Below are 15,068 nucleotides of genomic sequence, written 5' to 3'. Positions count from 1 at the left end.
GAGATCGCGTAGCCTCTTTGACTTGCTACGCAAGATTGGATCACTTAATTAGATTGTAGGTACGATATTTTTTTGTGTAAGGATACACCTCCTTTACTGGATCGAGGGTACGCTCATTTTGGTTATGATTGAGATCATGAAGACAAAGGGAACTTCATGTTGTTCACATCATTTAAAACGTTCAACAGACGCCCATGTGCCGTAGGTAGTTTCTCGTATCTCGTGTGATCGTTATCATCTAAGAATGGATGGGTTATTTATAAATTGTTAGGTTCATTCTTGTACATTTGGAATTGTTCCAATTACAACATCATGGATCGTGGTCTCGTCAAGAGATAGAGTAGAGGAAAAGGTGTGGGGTCCACTTTTAGACCCATTCACCTATATTTCCTCATTTTAAAAACAAAATTAGGGTTTTGCCCCCAACTTGCATGTACTCATTCGTTTTATCGCTTAGAAAAGCGGCTGGGAATCATCAACTTATATTACTGTTCAAGAGCGTTCAACCTAACGTACTTCTTAGGCATCCTATGTTTGCATGCATTAGTCCCAGCTATGAGTTATTAACACCATCACCATAAGCTCAAAGATCACATAGTTGATCATGCATAGCACATTACACTTAGTGTCAAAAGCAACTCATAAAGTTTCATGAAAGATACATTTCCTTGAAAAAGGTTGCGTAGTTTTTGCATGACTAAAAAAAAATTTTCCTTTAGAAAATTTTAAGAAACATAGGTATTTACCTCCTTTGCTGCGGTTGAACGTGACGAGGCGAGGTGTTGAGTTTCTTTAAGTTTAACATTTTAGTCATGTTCTAGTCTAGTACTATCATTCGAGACTAAGGCTTGGAAGAAAGTTCTTGGGTCCAGAGCGAAAGAACGGTGCTCTGATACCACTCTGTCACGACCGCACTTACTAGTTATAGCAAGATTGGCTATATCGTGACTAAATATAGGTAAAAGAAAAACGTGAAACATTTGACATAACAAGACAACCTGAATGGGAAAGGAAGAACAAACATTGACATAATAAGGCGGCTTGAATTAGGTACTCATAGTGAGTTCAAAAGGGTCATCGCAAAATAATCAGAGTAATAAGAGATACTGGTACTCGTTCAACAGTATCGAAGATCCTAACTTAATAGAAAGGAAGTACATTTGCAGCGAAAATGTCCAAGACAATACAACATGTATGGATACACGATGTATTGGGCCTTCTAACTACTTATTAGCATTTTCCATCCTCCTCTCAACACCGCCGTCGCTCGATCACATTCAACCTGCACGTTAGAAAAATAAACATGCAGGGCTGAGTACTTGGTATACTCAGTGGACATAGTGCCAAAACAGTTCTATTTTTAAAATGTCAATGCCACAGTTGAGTGATCACGGGGTTTTACTTAAAAGACCCGAGTCACTAAATACTTTTCCTTTAGTAAAGATTTTGATTGCGCAATCACATAACATGGATATACCATATCTGAACATTGTGTGAACCGGGAATGTGACCACATTCCACGACGGTCACTGGACCGGCCAACTCCTATGTTAGCTCACGGTCCCCTCATGTGTACACTAGTCCGAGTAGGGTTTGCGGCCCTACTGGGACCCGAATTCGATTTAACTTAAATTGGCATAGCCAAGCAGATAGGTAATCATAAAACAAAATATGGCACGACAACATACTTGAGCAAAGATTCACATTTTTTCATACTGAAATCACGTTTTGAAAGAATGCCCACCTCAAAAGCTAAAGCTCCTTCCGTAATTTCCTTAACTTGGCCTTAGATGACGTTCGTAGACGCCCCTTTAGGAAATAACATAATACTTAATTAGACTTTGATAAATCAATTAAGCTTAAACGTGGATGCATCCTAAGTGCGTGCTCTTTTGTTCTTTTCCTTAAATTTTTCTAGAAAGGTTCTAGAATTCTTGAATATTAATTAAATCAGTGGATTTAATTAATTTAAACCAAATGCTTAACTAGAGGGTGTTACCTCCTATGCCATTTATTCAAGCACTAAAATAGACTCGAGGTCTATTCATCGTTAGCGCATAAAATTCTGAAAAAAATATTTATTCGAGCACTTAAATTAAGGTCCGGAAAATTTAACTTAGCTTCGTGGAAATAATTAGCGGACTATTAATTATTTAATCCGTAACATAGGAAGGCCCATGATTTAATTAGATTCCTAGTCCATATTTTAATTTGTTGGTGGCCCAAGACAATTAAAATAAAGAGGCCCAACAAAAGAAAAAGGAGAGGCCCAATTCCTTCTTTCTCTCAAACCATCGGCCTCTCTCTCAAAATTCTTCTCAAAGAAAGGAAATCCCCAAATTTGAGAAATGAAATCCCTAATTCTTCTCTCCCTTCATCTCAGCCACATCGCCGCTCAACTGGGTCGCCGGAGCACCGCCGGCTCCAGCTCCTCGGCGTCACGGAGTCGCCGGCTGCTCGTGCCAGCAAGTTTCGCCGTCATCGCATGGCTGAGGCAGACACTCTCGGTCCGTTTCGCGGCCAGCGCCTCCGCCGCCTCTGTCTCTTCGTCGCTGGTGTCGCGCCGTCGGAGAAGGAGGGGAAGCATCGCCTCTCTCTTACGCCGACTGTCACCGTCGCGACAGTCAACCGCCGACGCTCTATTGCCGGCGCCACCGTGCCACTAGCGACTCGTGCCGCCGCCTTCCGTCTCCGTCAAACTCCCTCTCTCTTGCGAAAACGTCGTCGAAATGGTCACCGCCGTAGCTGTACCCCGTCGTTGGAGGTGTTATCGTGTGAGGCAGCCCCTTTCTTGGCCTCTGCAGGCTCGCCAATAGCTGCCCGTCTCGTCATCCGGCTCTCCGTCAAGCTGCAGCTTCGCCCGCGGCAAGACTCCGCTGCTACTCGTCGCCTTCCATCGACGTCACGGAGGAACTCTCCGCCTCCCGTCGCACCACCGCCGGACAATCTCTCTATAAGCTAAGTTTTCTGCCTTCTATTGTTTGGCTCAATTCGTGGGTTTATTTAGCAACCTATGTGAAATCGATTCTTGACTATTGGTGATGTTCCTGCTTTGATCTTGTGAGAGTTTGGTTATTGAGTCCATTAATTGGGTTTGTGGCAGAAGCTTTATGTTGTGATTCTTGGCAGTAGAAGAAATGCTTAATCTTGTGGAAATTCCTATAGCAAGTCTAAGTTCTTGCATTTGATTACTGTGGTGAAAGCTTGGTTGTTGAGCATAAGTGTTGTTGTTCTATGCTTATCCTAAATCCGTTATTAGTTTACAGCCCAGGGGTTTTAGATACGTGCTTTAACATGCTTTGGGTTGCATTCCTACATGATTGATATGTAAAATTGACTGGGAAAAAGGGGTGGAGGTGGAATACCTCTTGAAGCAATTACTGACTTGATATTTGTTGTTAGAAAACAAGGCTTGCCCTCCTCCTTTAGAATTCCTATGGGATGCAGGGCTGCTGAAGAAGCCTGCAGAATCCCAGTCCAAGCTCTCTCTCAAATTCTTATTTTGTTGAAATTTCAAGTGTGAAGAAAGGAGTCTAACGGTGGGGTTGAGGGTGGTTTTTATAGGCTGATTTCGGTGTACTATGGGGAATTAAATGGGGCTGATCTTCTTTGTTTTCATGTCATAACATATCTCCCTTTTCTGATCGTGCAGCTCCTTTATCTTAATGTGTTTGGTGCCTAGTTTGGGTACTTGGTACTTGGTTAATGAATTCCATTGTTTGATTGTGGCAGGTAGAAACAGGTGCTGCATAGTGTGGAGGATTTGCAGGATTGACTTTCCCTTCTTGGTGAGTCTTTGGTCCTCCATAGAAAAAGGAAAGGTTGTTTCTTCCCTTCTAATAGTAGTCCCTTAATTACTCTTGTTCCTTAGCCATTAAAACTTGTTTTTATCTTGCAGGTGAGAGAGAAATCTTAGCTACCACCTAGCTGCACTTCGAGCGGGCCTGGGTTCGTTGTCTGGGCCGACGGGCTCCTCGAAACGGGCCCTAATTTGGGCCTGGAGAAAAGGCCCGAAGTGCACCCAAAATTTTATATTTTCCTTTCCTTGTTTTCTTTCTTTGAGGACTTTGATCCACGTAACCTATTTTATTAGTTGTTCATTTTATTGAACATGAAATGCCATTCAAAACACTTTATTTTTCCGAAATGTATCTTTAGTCTGTTTTAACTCGCTCACTTACTTCTTTAGCTTTTACTTTGCAACTAAAAGATTAAGTTTCATTAAAGGCTCGAGTTCCACTAAAACTTCACGAAAAGAGAGGACGTTACATTTCTAGTTCCACATTAATTTATCGAAAGCAAACTAATGGTGCGGGTATTACATTTGTTTCTTTATTTCTATGAGTATTAAAAGCTTTACTCTAGTGCTGCTAATCTAGACATCTAGTAATCTACGAGGGGTGGGATCCTCTGCTGTGCTATTTAGCACAACAGCCCCTGCTGATCTTAATACAGCATTAAAATAATGTATAAATACTTAATTTATTTTATATTATTTACTTGAATTTTTTATTATCATGTGTGCAACAGCAGGAGCTGTTGTGCTAAATAGCACAACAGAGGATCCCCATCCCTACTATTCTGCTATTTTAAAAGTTTAATTAAATGTTTGTTTAATTTATCATTTTAGTTGTAGGTGTAGGCGTGTAGCCGTAGACTTGGTAGTTGGGAATTGTGAAAGAATGAGTTTTATACTTTTATATAGTTTGAATTATCCAGTTCATCATCTTTGAGAATTGCTTATAAACTTTTTAATATTTTTTTTTCTAGATTTATCATTATTTAGAATTAATATCTTATGATTTTGTTAAATTTTTATTAGTAAAATTATATAAGTTTAAATATTTTTAATATTTTTGCAGAAAGTAGAATTAAAAAGAATGAAGAAACAAATTGTTCTTCGAAATATGTTCAAAAGAATGAAATCTCATGATAGTTCAAGTTCTTCGGCTCCAAATGATAATACGTCTCCATCAAATGCTAGTGCGTCACTGGCTCCTCCAAATGTTACTATGACTCCTTCAAATGTTAGTGTGTCCCCGACTCCTTCAAATGTTACCGTGACTCCTTCAAATGCTAGCGTATCTCCGACTCGAAGTGTCCCGTTAGAGGAAAAAGAATTGATTTACGATGTTGAAAAACTTAATCACGATCCTGCAAAAAGAGATAGTATAATGACATATCCTCCAAATGAGCGATATACAGTTAGGAGAGCATATATTCTTAAAAAGCCTCGTCAACCAAGATCTCACAACTTTCCTAGAAAAAAAATAGGAGGACGTCGATTTATGCCTTATTGGTTCGATACATGGGATTGGCTTGAATATAGCACAACAGGAGATGCTGCATTTCGTTTTGTTTGCTACTTGTTTAAGAATGAAGTTGAACTTACTGCGGGGGGATATGCATTTGTGAACAAAGGATTTAAGTCGTGGAATAAGCCGGACAGATTTACGAAGCATATTGGTGGAATAAAAAGTGCTCACAATCTTGCTTATGAGAAATATGTGAACCTAAGAGATGGCAAAAAAAGTCTATTCTTTTTTCTCTTGATAATGCCACCGAGGTGACCATAAAAGAATATGACATTCGCTTGAAGGCTTCAATTTCATGTTTGCGTTATCTACTGCGGCAAGGTTTGGGCTTTCGTGGAAATTTTCTTGAACTTTTGAAATGGTTAAGGACACATAATGAAGTTGTTTCAAAAGTGACTTTGGAAAATGCTCCTGAAAATTGTTAATTGATATCTCCAACTATTCAAAAGGATATTATCAATTGTTGTGCTAAAGAAACAACTAAGCGAATTGTGGAAGAACTTGGTGTTGACTATTTTGCTATATTAGCTGACGAATCAAGTGATGTGTCCCAAAAGGAACAATTATCTCTTTGCCTACGCTATGTTCAAAGAAAAACGGGACAGGTAGTGGAAAGATTCATTGGTCTTGCTCATGTTGGTGATACCACAGCTTTATCTCTTAGAAGTGCAATCATATCATTGCTTATTGGACATTCATTGAGTCCATCTAAGATTCGAGGACAAGGATATGATGGGGCTAGTAACATGAAGGGTGAAATACATGGATTGGAGACTTTGATTATGTAAGATACTCCAAGTGCTTACTACGTCCACTGCTTCGCCCACCAACTTCAACTGACTCTTGTAGCCATTGCAAAAAAGAACGATGAATGTGCTTGGCTTTTTGATACGATTGCAAATTTATTAAATGTTGTAGGAGTTTCTTGCAAGAGACGAGATTTGATTCGTGAAATTCAAGCACAAAAATTTGCTCAAGCCTTGGAAATTGACGAACTTGAAACAGGGTCTGGGTTAAATCAAGAACTTGGTTTGAAGAGGCCGGGGGACACTCGTTGGAGTTCTCACTACAAGACTCTTTTGAATGTCATGGACCTATTTTCTACAATTGTTAAGGTTCTTATGATTATTGGAAAGAATGGCTCTAAATCGGATGATAAGTGCAAAGCTCAAGACATTTTGTACTCAATGGAGTCATTTGACTTTGTTTTTATGGCACAACTAATGACTACTATATTTGGGTACACTAACAATTTGTGTCTTGCTTTGCAAAGAAGGGATCAAGATATAATTAATGCTATGAGGCTTGTCTCTTTAACCAAATGTCAACTACAGAAAATGAGGGAGGATGGATGGGAGATTCACTTTAACAAGGTAATCTCATTTTGCAATAATCATGGCATTGTTGTTCCAGATTTGGAAGCTTATCATGTGCCTCATGGAAGATCAAAGCATTTTGTTCAACAAGTTTCCTATAGTCATCATTTTCGCATTGATGTGTTTATAGAGGTAATAGATTTATTACTTCAAGAATTTGACAATCGATTTGATGAAGTCAATATGGAGTTGATCAGATGCATGGCTTGCTTCAGACCTGGAGGTGGCTTCTCTTCTTTTGACAAAGAAAGTGTACTCAAACTTGCAACATTTTATCCTTCTGATTTTTCAAGCATTGATTTGAGGTCTCATGATTGTCAACTTGATTTATTCATGGAGGATATGATAAGAGATAATGACTTTCAGAATTTGCAAGATCTTAGTTCTCTTTCAATGAAGCTTGTTGAAACACAGAGGGATGTGGCTTACCCCTTTGTCTTTTTGCTTATCAAGTTGATTTTGATTCTTCCGGTTGCTACTGCAAGTGTAGAGAGAGTATTTTTTGGAATGACGTTTGTGAAGAATAAGTTGCGAAATAGAATTGGTGATCAACCTTTGAATGATTGTTTGGTGACTTTCATTGAGAAAGAAATGTTTCAACAAGTCTTCGATGATGATATAGCCCATCGCTTTGAGGAAATGAAGACTTGTAGAAAAATAAATTAGATGTTATGTTTAGTTTTTGGTTTATTTTATTTAAAAATACATAAGTTCAAAATTGAATAATATTTCAAATATTATTTTACTGCTATTTTCTATTTTTGTAAGTGTTATGTAATTATTTATCATACGACTCGTACCCCGGATGACAAATCCTGGATCCGCCACTGCCCCAGCGCTGCTGCGTCGTCGCGCTGCTGCGACGTCGTCGTCTCTGCTGCCACCGGCGCCGCTGTACGGAACAGCCCACCTCTCGTCTCCGGCGCTGCTGCTGCGTCGTCGTCGCTGCTGCGACGCCGGCTTCGCAATGGCTATTCACTGTAGCAGCCTGCCCTTCTCGTGAAGTTTCGCAAGGACGCTGCTGCTGCCTGCGTGACGACGTAGCTGCAGTTGCTGCTGCGTCGTCTTCGTCAACGCTGCTGCAGATTCTTGGGTCAGATTGCAGCCGTCGCAGTTTTCCTTCACCGCGCTCACAGTGATTACTACATAATTAGTTTATACAAAATACGCCAATTAATTACAAAAAGAATCAATTGATTCTAACAAGTAACGAAACACGTAATTTTATAAAACTAATTCTTATGTAAAAAACTTAGAAGCAGCATTCAAGCAATTCACGTAACATACATGAAATTAATCCACATAATCATAGCAAAAAATTGGCTATGATACCAATTACTGGGGTTTGGTGCCCCTTGCACAGCGGAAGACTTGTACAAAACAAATAAATCAGATACGGATCTATTTGACCGATTATGCGATTAATCAATTCAAAAGTTAAACAAATAATTGCATGCTAGAACGCAACTAATTCATGCTTAGAAAAATATAAATTCTAAACATGATTTCTACAGTTTAGAGTTACCTATTTGATTCTCCAAAGAATCGTCGATTGCTTGCGCCTTCTCCACGATGATCCTCAATACTAGACGACAGATCTTCTCTCTGGTTCACGAACTGTATTCCGATATCAGTGTGAGCTGATCTTATCAAAATACTAGGGCTCGACTAAAGAAGACAGAAAATCCTCACGGAGGAGGAGCTAAAAAATCTCGGAGGAGAATAATAAGAAAAAATCGTCCTTTACTCTAACAGAGTGGACGTTATTTTCATAATGAATAATTAATTATTTTGTCACCTTTATTCTCCTATTTATATTAAGTTCCTTTTGGGCCCAGACAGGGATCTATGGAAGGTTTTGGATATGGGCTGACCCAATTAGATTTTTACTAATTAAATTGAACCCACAATTTAATACAAGCTTATGCTGGAATATTACGAGCATCCACTACAGAAGTAATATTGAACTCTCCCCATCCAAATCCGAAATTACAAGTAATCCGGGTCTCCATTTTGTTTATTATTTATTTCTCGCGCTTAAGATATAAATGTCCATTAATTAATTAATGTCTGCTATGGACTTAATTAATTAATATCTTATTAATTCCAAGAGTGGACTTAGCAAGAAACACTTATTTATTATTCATAGAGTAATATAACTCCAACTGGCCAGTTTTCTGAATAATAAAACCTTGTTCGAGCTCCTCTTGAGGAAATTATCAAACGACACTCACCTCGCGCGCGATTCAACATAATAGCAATCCTAGCACCGTTATATATTAATCACCACTACCCAATATATCAGGATTATTGGGTTGCGAAAAATCCGCACCATTTGATAAGTCAAAGTAGTGCATAATCAATATCGTAAGCTCAATGCTAACGTATGTAGATTAAGAAATAGTTATTTATCAAGACCTAGTCTTTCAGTAGATAGTATAAAGACACGTCTTGCTGTTAGATCCATTCAGTGCTATACCACACCAACGTCCTCTTATTTCAGTAAGACTTAGAAATAATCGGACTGACATTGCAACCTTTCACGATAGGTAGTCTAAGCCTATCTGGGTTGTGAAATTCTTCTTTTTCTTTTGTAAAGCATTGCATAGAACTGACCGTATTACCTTAAAGTGGACGTCGCCCACAACCGGTCTACTAAGCAAAAGATTTAGACTTTGTTTGCTTCTTATACATTTAAATGTTTATAAAACATCTTATAAATGCACAAGCAAACACAATGTAATAATATATTGATCATTATTCGTGCGATACTGCTCGAATAATACTGAATTCGGGCTAAAAGTGGATTATAGAGTTTTACGTATACAAGCAAGGATTCTATTCGTGCAAACTTGCTCGAAACATGCTTTTCAGTATACCAAACCTAACAAAGTGCATATTCTTTGGGGACGGAGGAAGTATTAAAACTCGTGCCAAACCCATATGACCTATTTCTATGGGACAGAGGAAGTACTTGTATAATGAAGCTTCATCAATATGGAATAATTAACACTTGTTATTTAATACCTTGGTTTTTTTATAGCTCCTTTATAGCTCCAATTTTTGTGACCAACTTTATTTCATTTTTTCCCTCGTTCCACAAGAATATGCATTCTTTCATTTTTAGTCCGCCTCACGAGTATGCACTTTCTAATTTTGAAAACTTTTTTCTCTTGAATGAGGTGAGTCTCATTCTCACTAACAATACATTAATCATTTTTTCTATCTATCTCTCTTATTTTACCAATTGTGCATTAAAAGTCGTGTCCAACCAAAATTGCAGACTCTTGTGCTATGGATAGAGTATTTCACAATCTCTGAGAATCTATTTAGAGAAAATGAATATATCACAATCATATAACGTAGATCAATCCTATATAATCTAATTTCACAAATTAAATATTCCTCATATAAATATCGTGGTTAAAACCCTTTGACCGGTCACGATTTCAAGTTTTTAAGAAAGAGACATGGATGTTTCTCGTAACGCTACAAAGACTATCATGACTGAGAGTCAAATTGTATTTATTTGACCTATCTACGTTACATAAACATTTGATGGTTGCTACATTATGTTTGTTTTTAACCTTCTCATCTGATATTTTTCGTCACCATAAGATAATGATGGAAAGCTTAGATGTATATTATCTCGTGTCTCAACATTATCTATATACTCAACGAATATTATGTTTGCTTGTAAATGATCTTAAAGACTGGATATTAAATTGCGACTAACCGAAAACGCACTATGGTTGTTACAATCGTCAATAATAAAAGCAAAAGCATATGATGATTTCTCACATCTTAAGTTGTTACATATCCAAGTACAAATTATATTTGATTTAGGCATCTTGAATTGGAATTGACTTCAGTTTACCCCCATAAATCTCTGGAAGCTGGTCTGCATCTAGCTCCTCCAGCAGAGCACTTTGTATTTTCTTGTTTTCCAGAAATGTGATCTGCATAACATTAAATCTCAGATTATACTTCTCAAAAATATTATAGTCATATTCCTCTTTGGGGTTGTCCTAGCTGAGTCATTTTATTTTCTGACAAAAATTTATTCTCTCTGACTTTACTTTCTCTTATTTTATTTTCTCTTTATCTTTCTACCTTTTTCTTTTCTACTTTATTCTCCATTTATGTAAATCACTTAAAACAATTACTCTTAAATCTCGTACCGAAAAAAAACGCATCTACTAAAATCACCTTTTTTCTCGTGTTTTGTCCACAAATGGGTACACAATCTTCCATGCTGACATGAAGGCGTACGACGCGTGAACCAAGAATAGTTTCTTGAGTCTCTCTGGGTAGTAATCCTGTCACACACAAACAAACTATAGCAATTAGTAGGTTTGTAGGGGTGCCAATGCAATTCGATTTTGGACGAGAAATTCCCTTGCCCCAAACTCGGCCTCGATTTCCCTTTCTGTTGCAAGTGCAAGATGGGATGCTATCTAATAATATGGATGTCAGTCCAATCTGCACTCAAATGACAACCGCCCTACCCTCTCACTCCTCGTCAAGATTTCTTACCTACACTTGAGTCTAGGGTGGGACAATATGTCGTAGCGACCGGTTCCTTTTCTAAGAAATAATTTATGTTTGTTATGTAAAAAGAAAATGATAATATTTATGATCCAATTTTCCATTAAAAATAGTTTGGTTGCTGGTCACAAATCATGCGGGCAAGGTAGGTTAACGTGATAAAAACTCAACCCAACAATTTACAAATTAGCAAGGGTATTTTGGTAATTTTATAGTACAAATAAATTAATACTTATTATTTAATATTTAATTAGGGTTAACCTTCACCATTAGTCGGCGAAACAATCCACTCCTCCAATTGCTGTGCGCCGTATTCAAGTTCTTTCTCTTTAATTCTATATTTCACCTTCTCGCTTCAAACATTTTTATTCTTGAACAGAGTATTTTTTTTCAATATATTATTTTAATATTATTGCTTCTAGTATAAAAAATATTGATGTATATATAATTAAAAGCGAAAGAAATTGTGACTAATTGGCAGAGAACAATAAGAGAAAAAGTGAGAAAATAATGAAATTTATTTGTGAAATAATGAAAAATGACGAAAAATTGTGACTTATTGTGACTAAAAATTCATTAAGAATTCTTTACGTAATAGAATGAGAAACAATAATAGAAAATGATGAAATTCATTTGTGAAATGATGACAAAATGATGAAAAACGGTGACTAATTGTGACCAATTCATCATGAATTCTCAACGTAATAGTATTGGAAACCAACTGTTACATGATTGCTAGTTCTTTATATTGAAAATAATGTATTTGTTAATGTTACTAATAAAACTATTATGCAATGATTCCAGAAGACGAAGAATAGAAGAGAAGTGTTATGATATGATTGTATTTTGACTTTTATATTAATACATTGTGATTTTATTTAAACATATACTCTCTCCGTCCGCCATTAGGAGTCCCAGTCACTTTTGCGCTCTCATTTTGTAAAAATGATAATAAATAGTTAAAGTGGAGAAATGGTAAAGTAAGAGAGAGAATAATGTTGAAAAGAGTCTAATCTAAGTTATTCTCTCTCTTGTTTTACCATTTCTTCACTTTAAGTATTTATTATCATTTTTACAAAATAAGTGTGCAAAAGTGACCGGGACTCCTAATGGCGGACAGAGGGAGTATTTTTTAATTTTATTTTTAAAATTATTTTCGGGCCCCCAACCACTAAAATCCTGAGTCCACCACTGACCAGATTTCGATTTGTTGTAATTCTCTAACCTGAACATAGACTTGATCTTCTACCTTCAAACTGATGGCCCATAATGACATGATAATATGAGTTTACTGAAGACGATAACTACAGTAACGACACAAACCTAATTTATACGATTAAAACTTGTTAATACACAACTAAACATGTTTTAAAATGATTTAAATCTGATTTATACGAACCTATGGAATAAAATGAAAGTATAATTTTGTTAAATAAAATTAAAATTATATTTTTATGGGTAATCGGAACCCAACCCGAAATCAACCTAAAATTATTAGATCCCTAACCGGTTAACCTTATAAGGTCATCTCTAGCCATTTACACCAAACTCAAACTCATTTTTGAATATACACATCAAAAAGTAACTTTACTCCAACAATTTATACCAACCTCAAACCAAAAAAGTATTTCATATTCCATAAGGTAATTATACTTTCAATTTTTTGCAGTAGCTACAATACATACCCATATTTGGTGTTATTCTTTTAAAAAAACTATTAATGAGTTTGAATTTGCATAATGATTGGAGAAGTTATATAAAAAATATGACATCTGGTGTATGGTTGGAGATGATCAAAGGACACGGACCCAATAATGTTTGACTAAAACTTATTAATAGCGTGTGTGTTCGTGTCCTATAAAAAATTTTCCGGTCCTAGTACTAATTGACGATACATTTTTTTTAATGTGCAATTGGTAAAATAAGAGAGAAAGAAAATGTGATTGAAGTATGAGAGAAAACGAGTTTTGTTTGAATTTGTGAATGTTTGTTGGTCGCGTTGAATATGCATCTAAAACAATTATAATCATAATATCATACCTGTAAAATCGAAAGTATTGCAATATACCCTCGAACATCGCTGTTAGAGTAGCCAAATCCTTTAAGATCTATAATAATTACGAACTTCTCCTCTCCATTAGGAATTCTTGATTATATGCATCAAGAAAATTCAAACTTAGTAGTTAAGAAAATGATAGTATTAATTCAGAAAGCATGTAGCAGGAGTAGACTGATTATTACCTGGAGCATAGCTTATCCAAAACAAACACTGCATAGCCTGAAAAAAATAACATAATTTGTGAAATATTATTGCAAAAAAACATATACAGTATATATTTATAATTATATATATACCACTGCAACAACAAAAAACACTGTTAAGGACATTTTTAATGTAGTTAAGGACATTTTTTTAATGCAGATGAGGACGCTAATTTGTGTTTCTAAATATACCATCAACGCTTCAAAAAGTATCCCTATTGTTAATGTCTCAACTAAATTTAGAGAATGCAAATAGAAGCGTCCTATAAAAGCAAAATATTAAGTTAATTTATCTTTAATTTAGAAACGCTTTCTTTTTTGTTCTAAATTGTTGTTATTTTTAAAAGTTTCCAACGCAAGTAATTGCGTCTCAATTTTTTGTCCTTAAAAGATAAATTTTTTATAGGTTACTAACGTTTGAGTTCGTCATTGGGTCCTTTGCTGGGAAAATGCTTAGCTCCAAAAATGAGTGCAATAGGGCAACCTCTCTTGTCTCTGCCTTGCAAAAACACCTTGTCATGTGCTATATGATTCGGAGCCTCCGATGCAGAAATGGAGCCCGCTGGGACGAAGCTTCGCCTCCATGCCACGTACTTGATCAACATCACTGAAGCCTTCTCGATGTCAAGATCACGAGCACGAAGAAATCTCCTCAGTGTCACCTCATCCATTTCCTGCAAATTAATATCTATTATATTAGTATGAGAGGGAACTTTTTAAAAAACTGAAAATGAGACAACTTTTGTGGGACGAATAGAGTATTTAACAAGAATCACAAGCTTTGTGTGTGTGTGTGTGGTTGTAGAATACTACATACTCCTTCCGTCTCACTATAAGTGAGGCATATTCCTTTTTGGGCCGTCTCACTATAAGTGAGACATTTCCTTTTATGGCAAGAAAGCAACACTCTATCTCTCTCTTATTTTATCCTCTCTCCTACTTTTTCTCTTTACTTTTTTGGAGCTCTACTTCACTCTTTTTACATTTAACCAGTAAACACCACTACGTAAAAACTTGTGTCCAAAATAAATGTGTTATATATAATGAGATGAGACGGAGGTAGTACCTTGCAAGCTGGATCTTGCTTTGCAACTATCTCTCTCAATTGATCAATCTTCTTCTTTTCCTCATCATCATTGCTTTGGATCTCTTTATTTTTCTCATCCATCCTCGTAGGAGAGTAAAATATTTCTTCTTCTCTGTCTTCTGCTTTTTGATTCAATGTTTTCTCCATTTGGGATTTGATTCGGGTGCAAGATGATGTGATCAAATTTAGGAGATTTTCTTTTTTTTATATATATATATTTGCATTTATTGAATTAGGTAACTGTGATAAATCTGTGTCGCATATTAGAGAGTGTTTAGGCAGTTCAGTTAATAAACACAATTGAATTTAGACAATGATGGAGTGGGGGCTCAAGGGATGCAGAAAATCTCATGTGATTTGGCTAACTAATTAGTTTGAAAAGTTTTAACATTTATCGATTTGTTGTTTTGGAAATCTAAGTAGTACTGAATGTAAAATACAATAAAAAATGTTACAATTAAGATGATCCCTTTCTTTTCG

At 36.3% G+C, this 15,068-nt stretch overlaps 1 protein-coding gene and 2 pseudogenes across 2 annotated transcripts; 2 read left to right on the top strand and 1 right to left on the bottom strand.

The window, feature by feature from the left end:
* The first annotated feature begins 5,174 nt into the window (after positions 1 to 5,174).
* LOC148928459 (uncharacterized) lies at positions 5,175 to 5,740 on the top strand (annotated as a pseudogene).
* Positions 5,741 to 5,858: 118 nt separating this feature from the next.
* LOC125194992 (uncharacterized) lies at positions 5,859 to 7,357 on the top strand. Its single transcript, XM_089056681.1, has 3 exons — positions 5,859 to 5,920; positions 5,980 to 6,068; positions 6,234 to 7,357. Exons 1-3 carry the CDS (start codon positions 5,859 to 5,861, stop codon positions 7,355 to 7,357), a joined length of 1,275 nt encoding a protein of 424 aa, XP_088912807.1.
* Positions 7,358 to 10,392: 3,035 nt separating this feature from the next.
* On the bottom strand, positions 10,393 to 14,761 carry LOC125191750 (uncharacterized; annotated as a pseudogene). Its single transcript, XR_016128745.1, has 6 exons — positions 14,568 to 14,761; positions 13,917 to 14,175; positions 13,481 to 13,517; positions 13,280 to 13,385; positions 10,901 to 11,010; positions 10,393 to 10,650 (listed from the first exon to the last, which is right to left on the bottom strand). The product of XR_016128745.1 is annotated as an uncharacterized LOC125191750 (transcript).
* Between the last annotated feature and the right edge of the window lie 307 nt (positions 14,762 to 15,068).

This window comes from Salvia hispanica, chromosome 4 (assembly GCF_029641045.1).
Source record: "Salvia hispanica isolate PSC_SH4W2 chromosome 4, Shi_PSC_v1, whole genome shotgun sequence".
NCBI classification, from domain to species: Eukaryota; Viridiplantae; Streptophyta; class Magnoliopsida; order Lamiales; family Lamiaceae; genus Salvia; species Salvia hispanica.
Note: the sequence above shows the minus strand (reverse complement) of the source record. Positions and strands in the feature narration are given on the sequence as shown.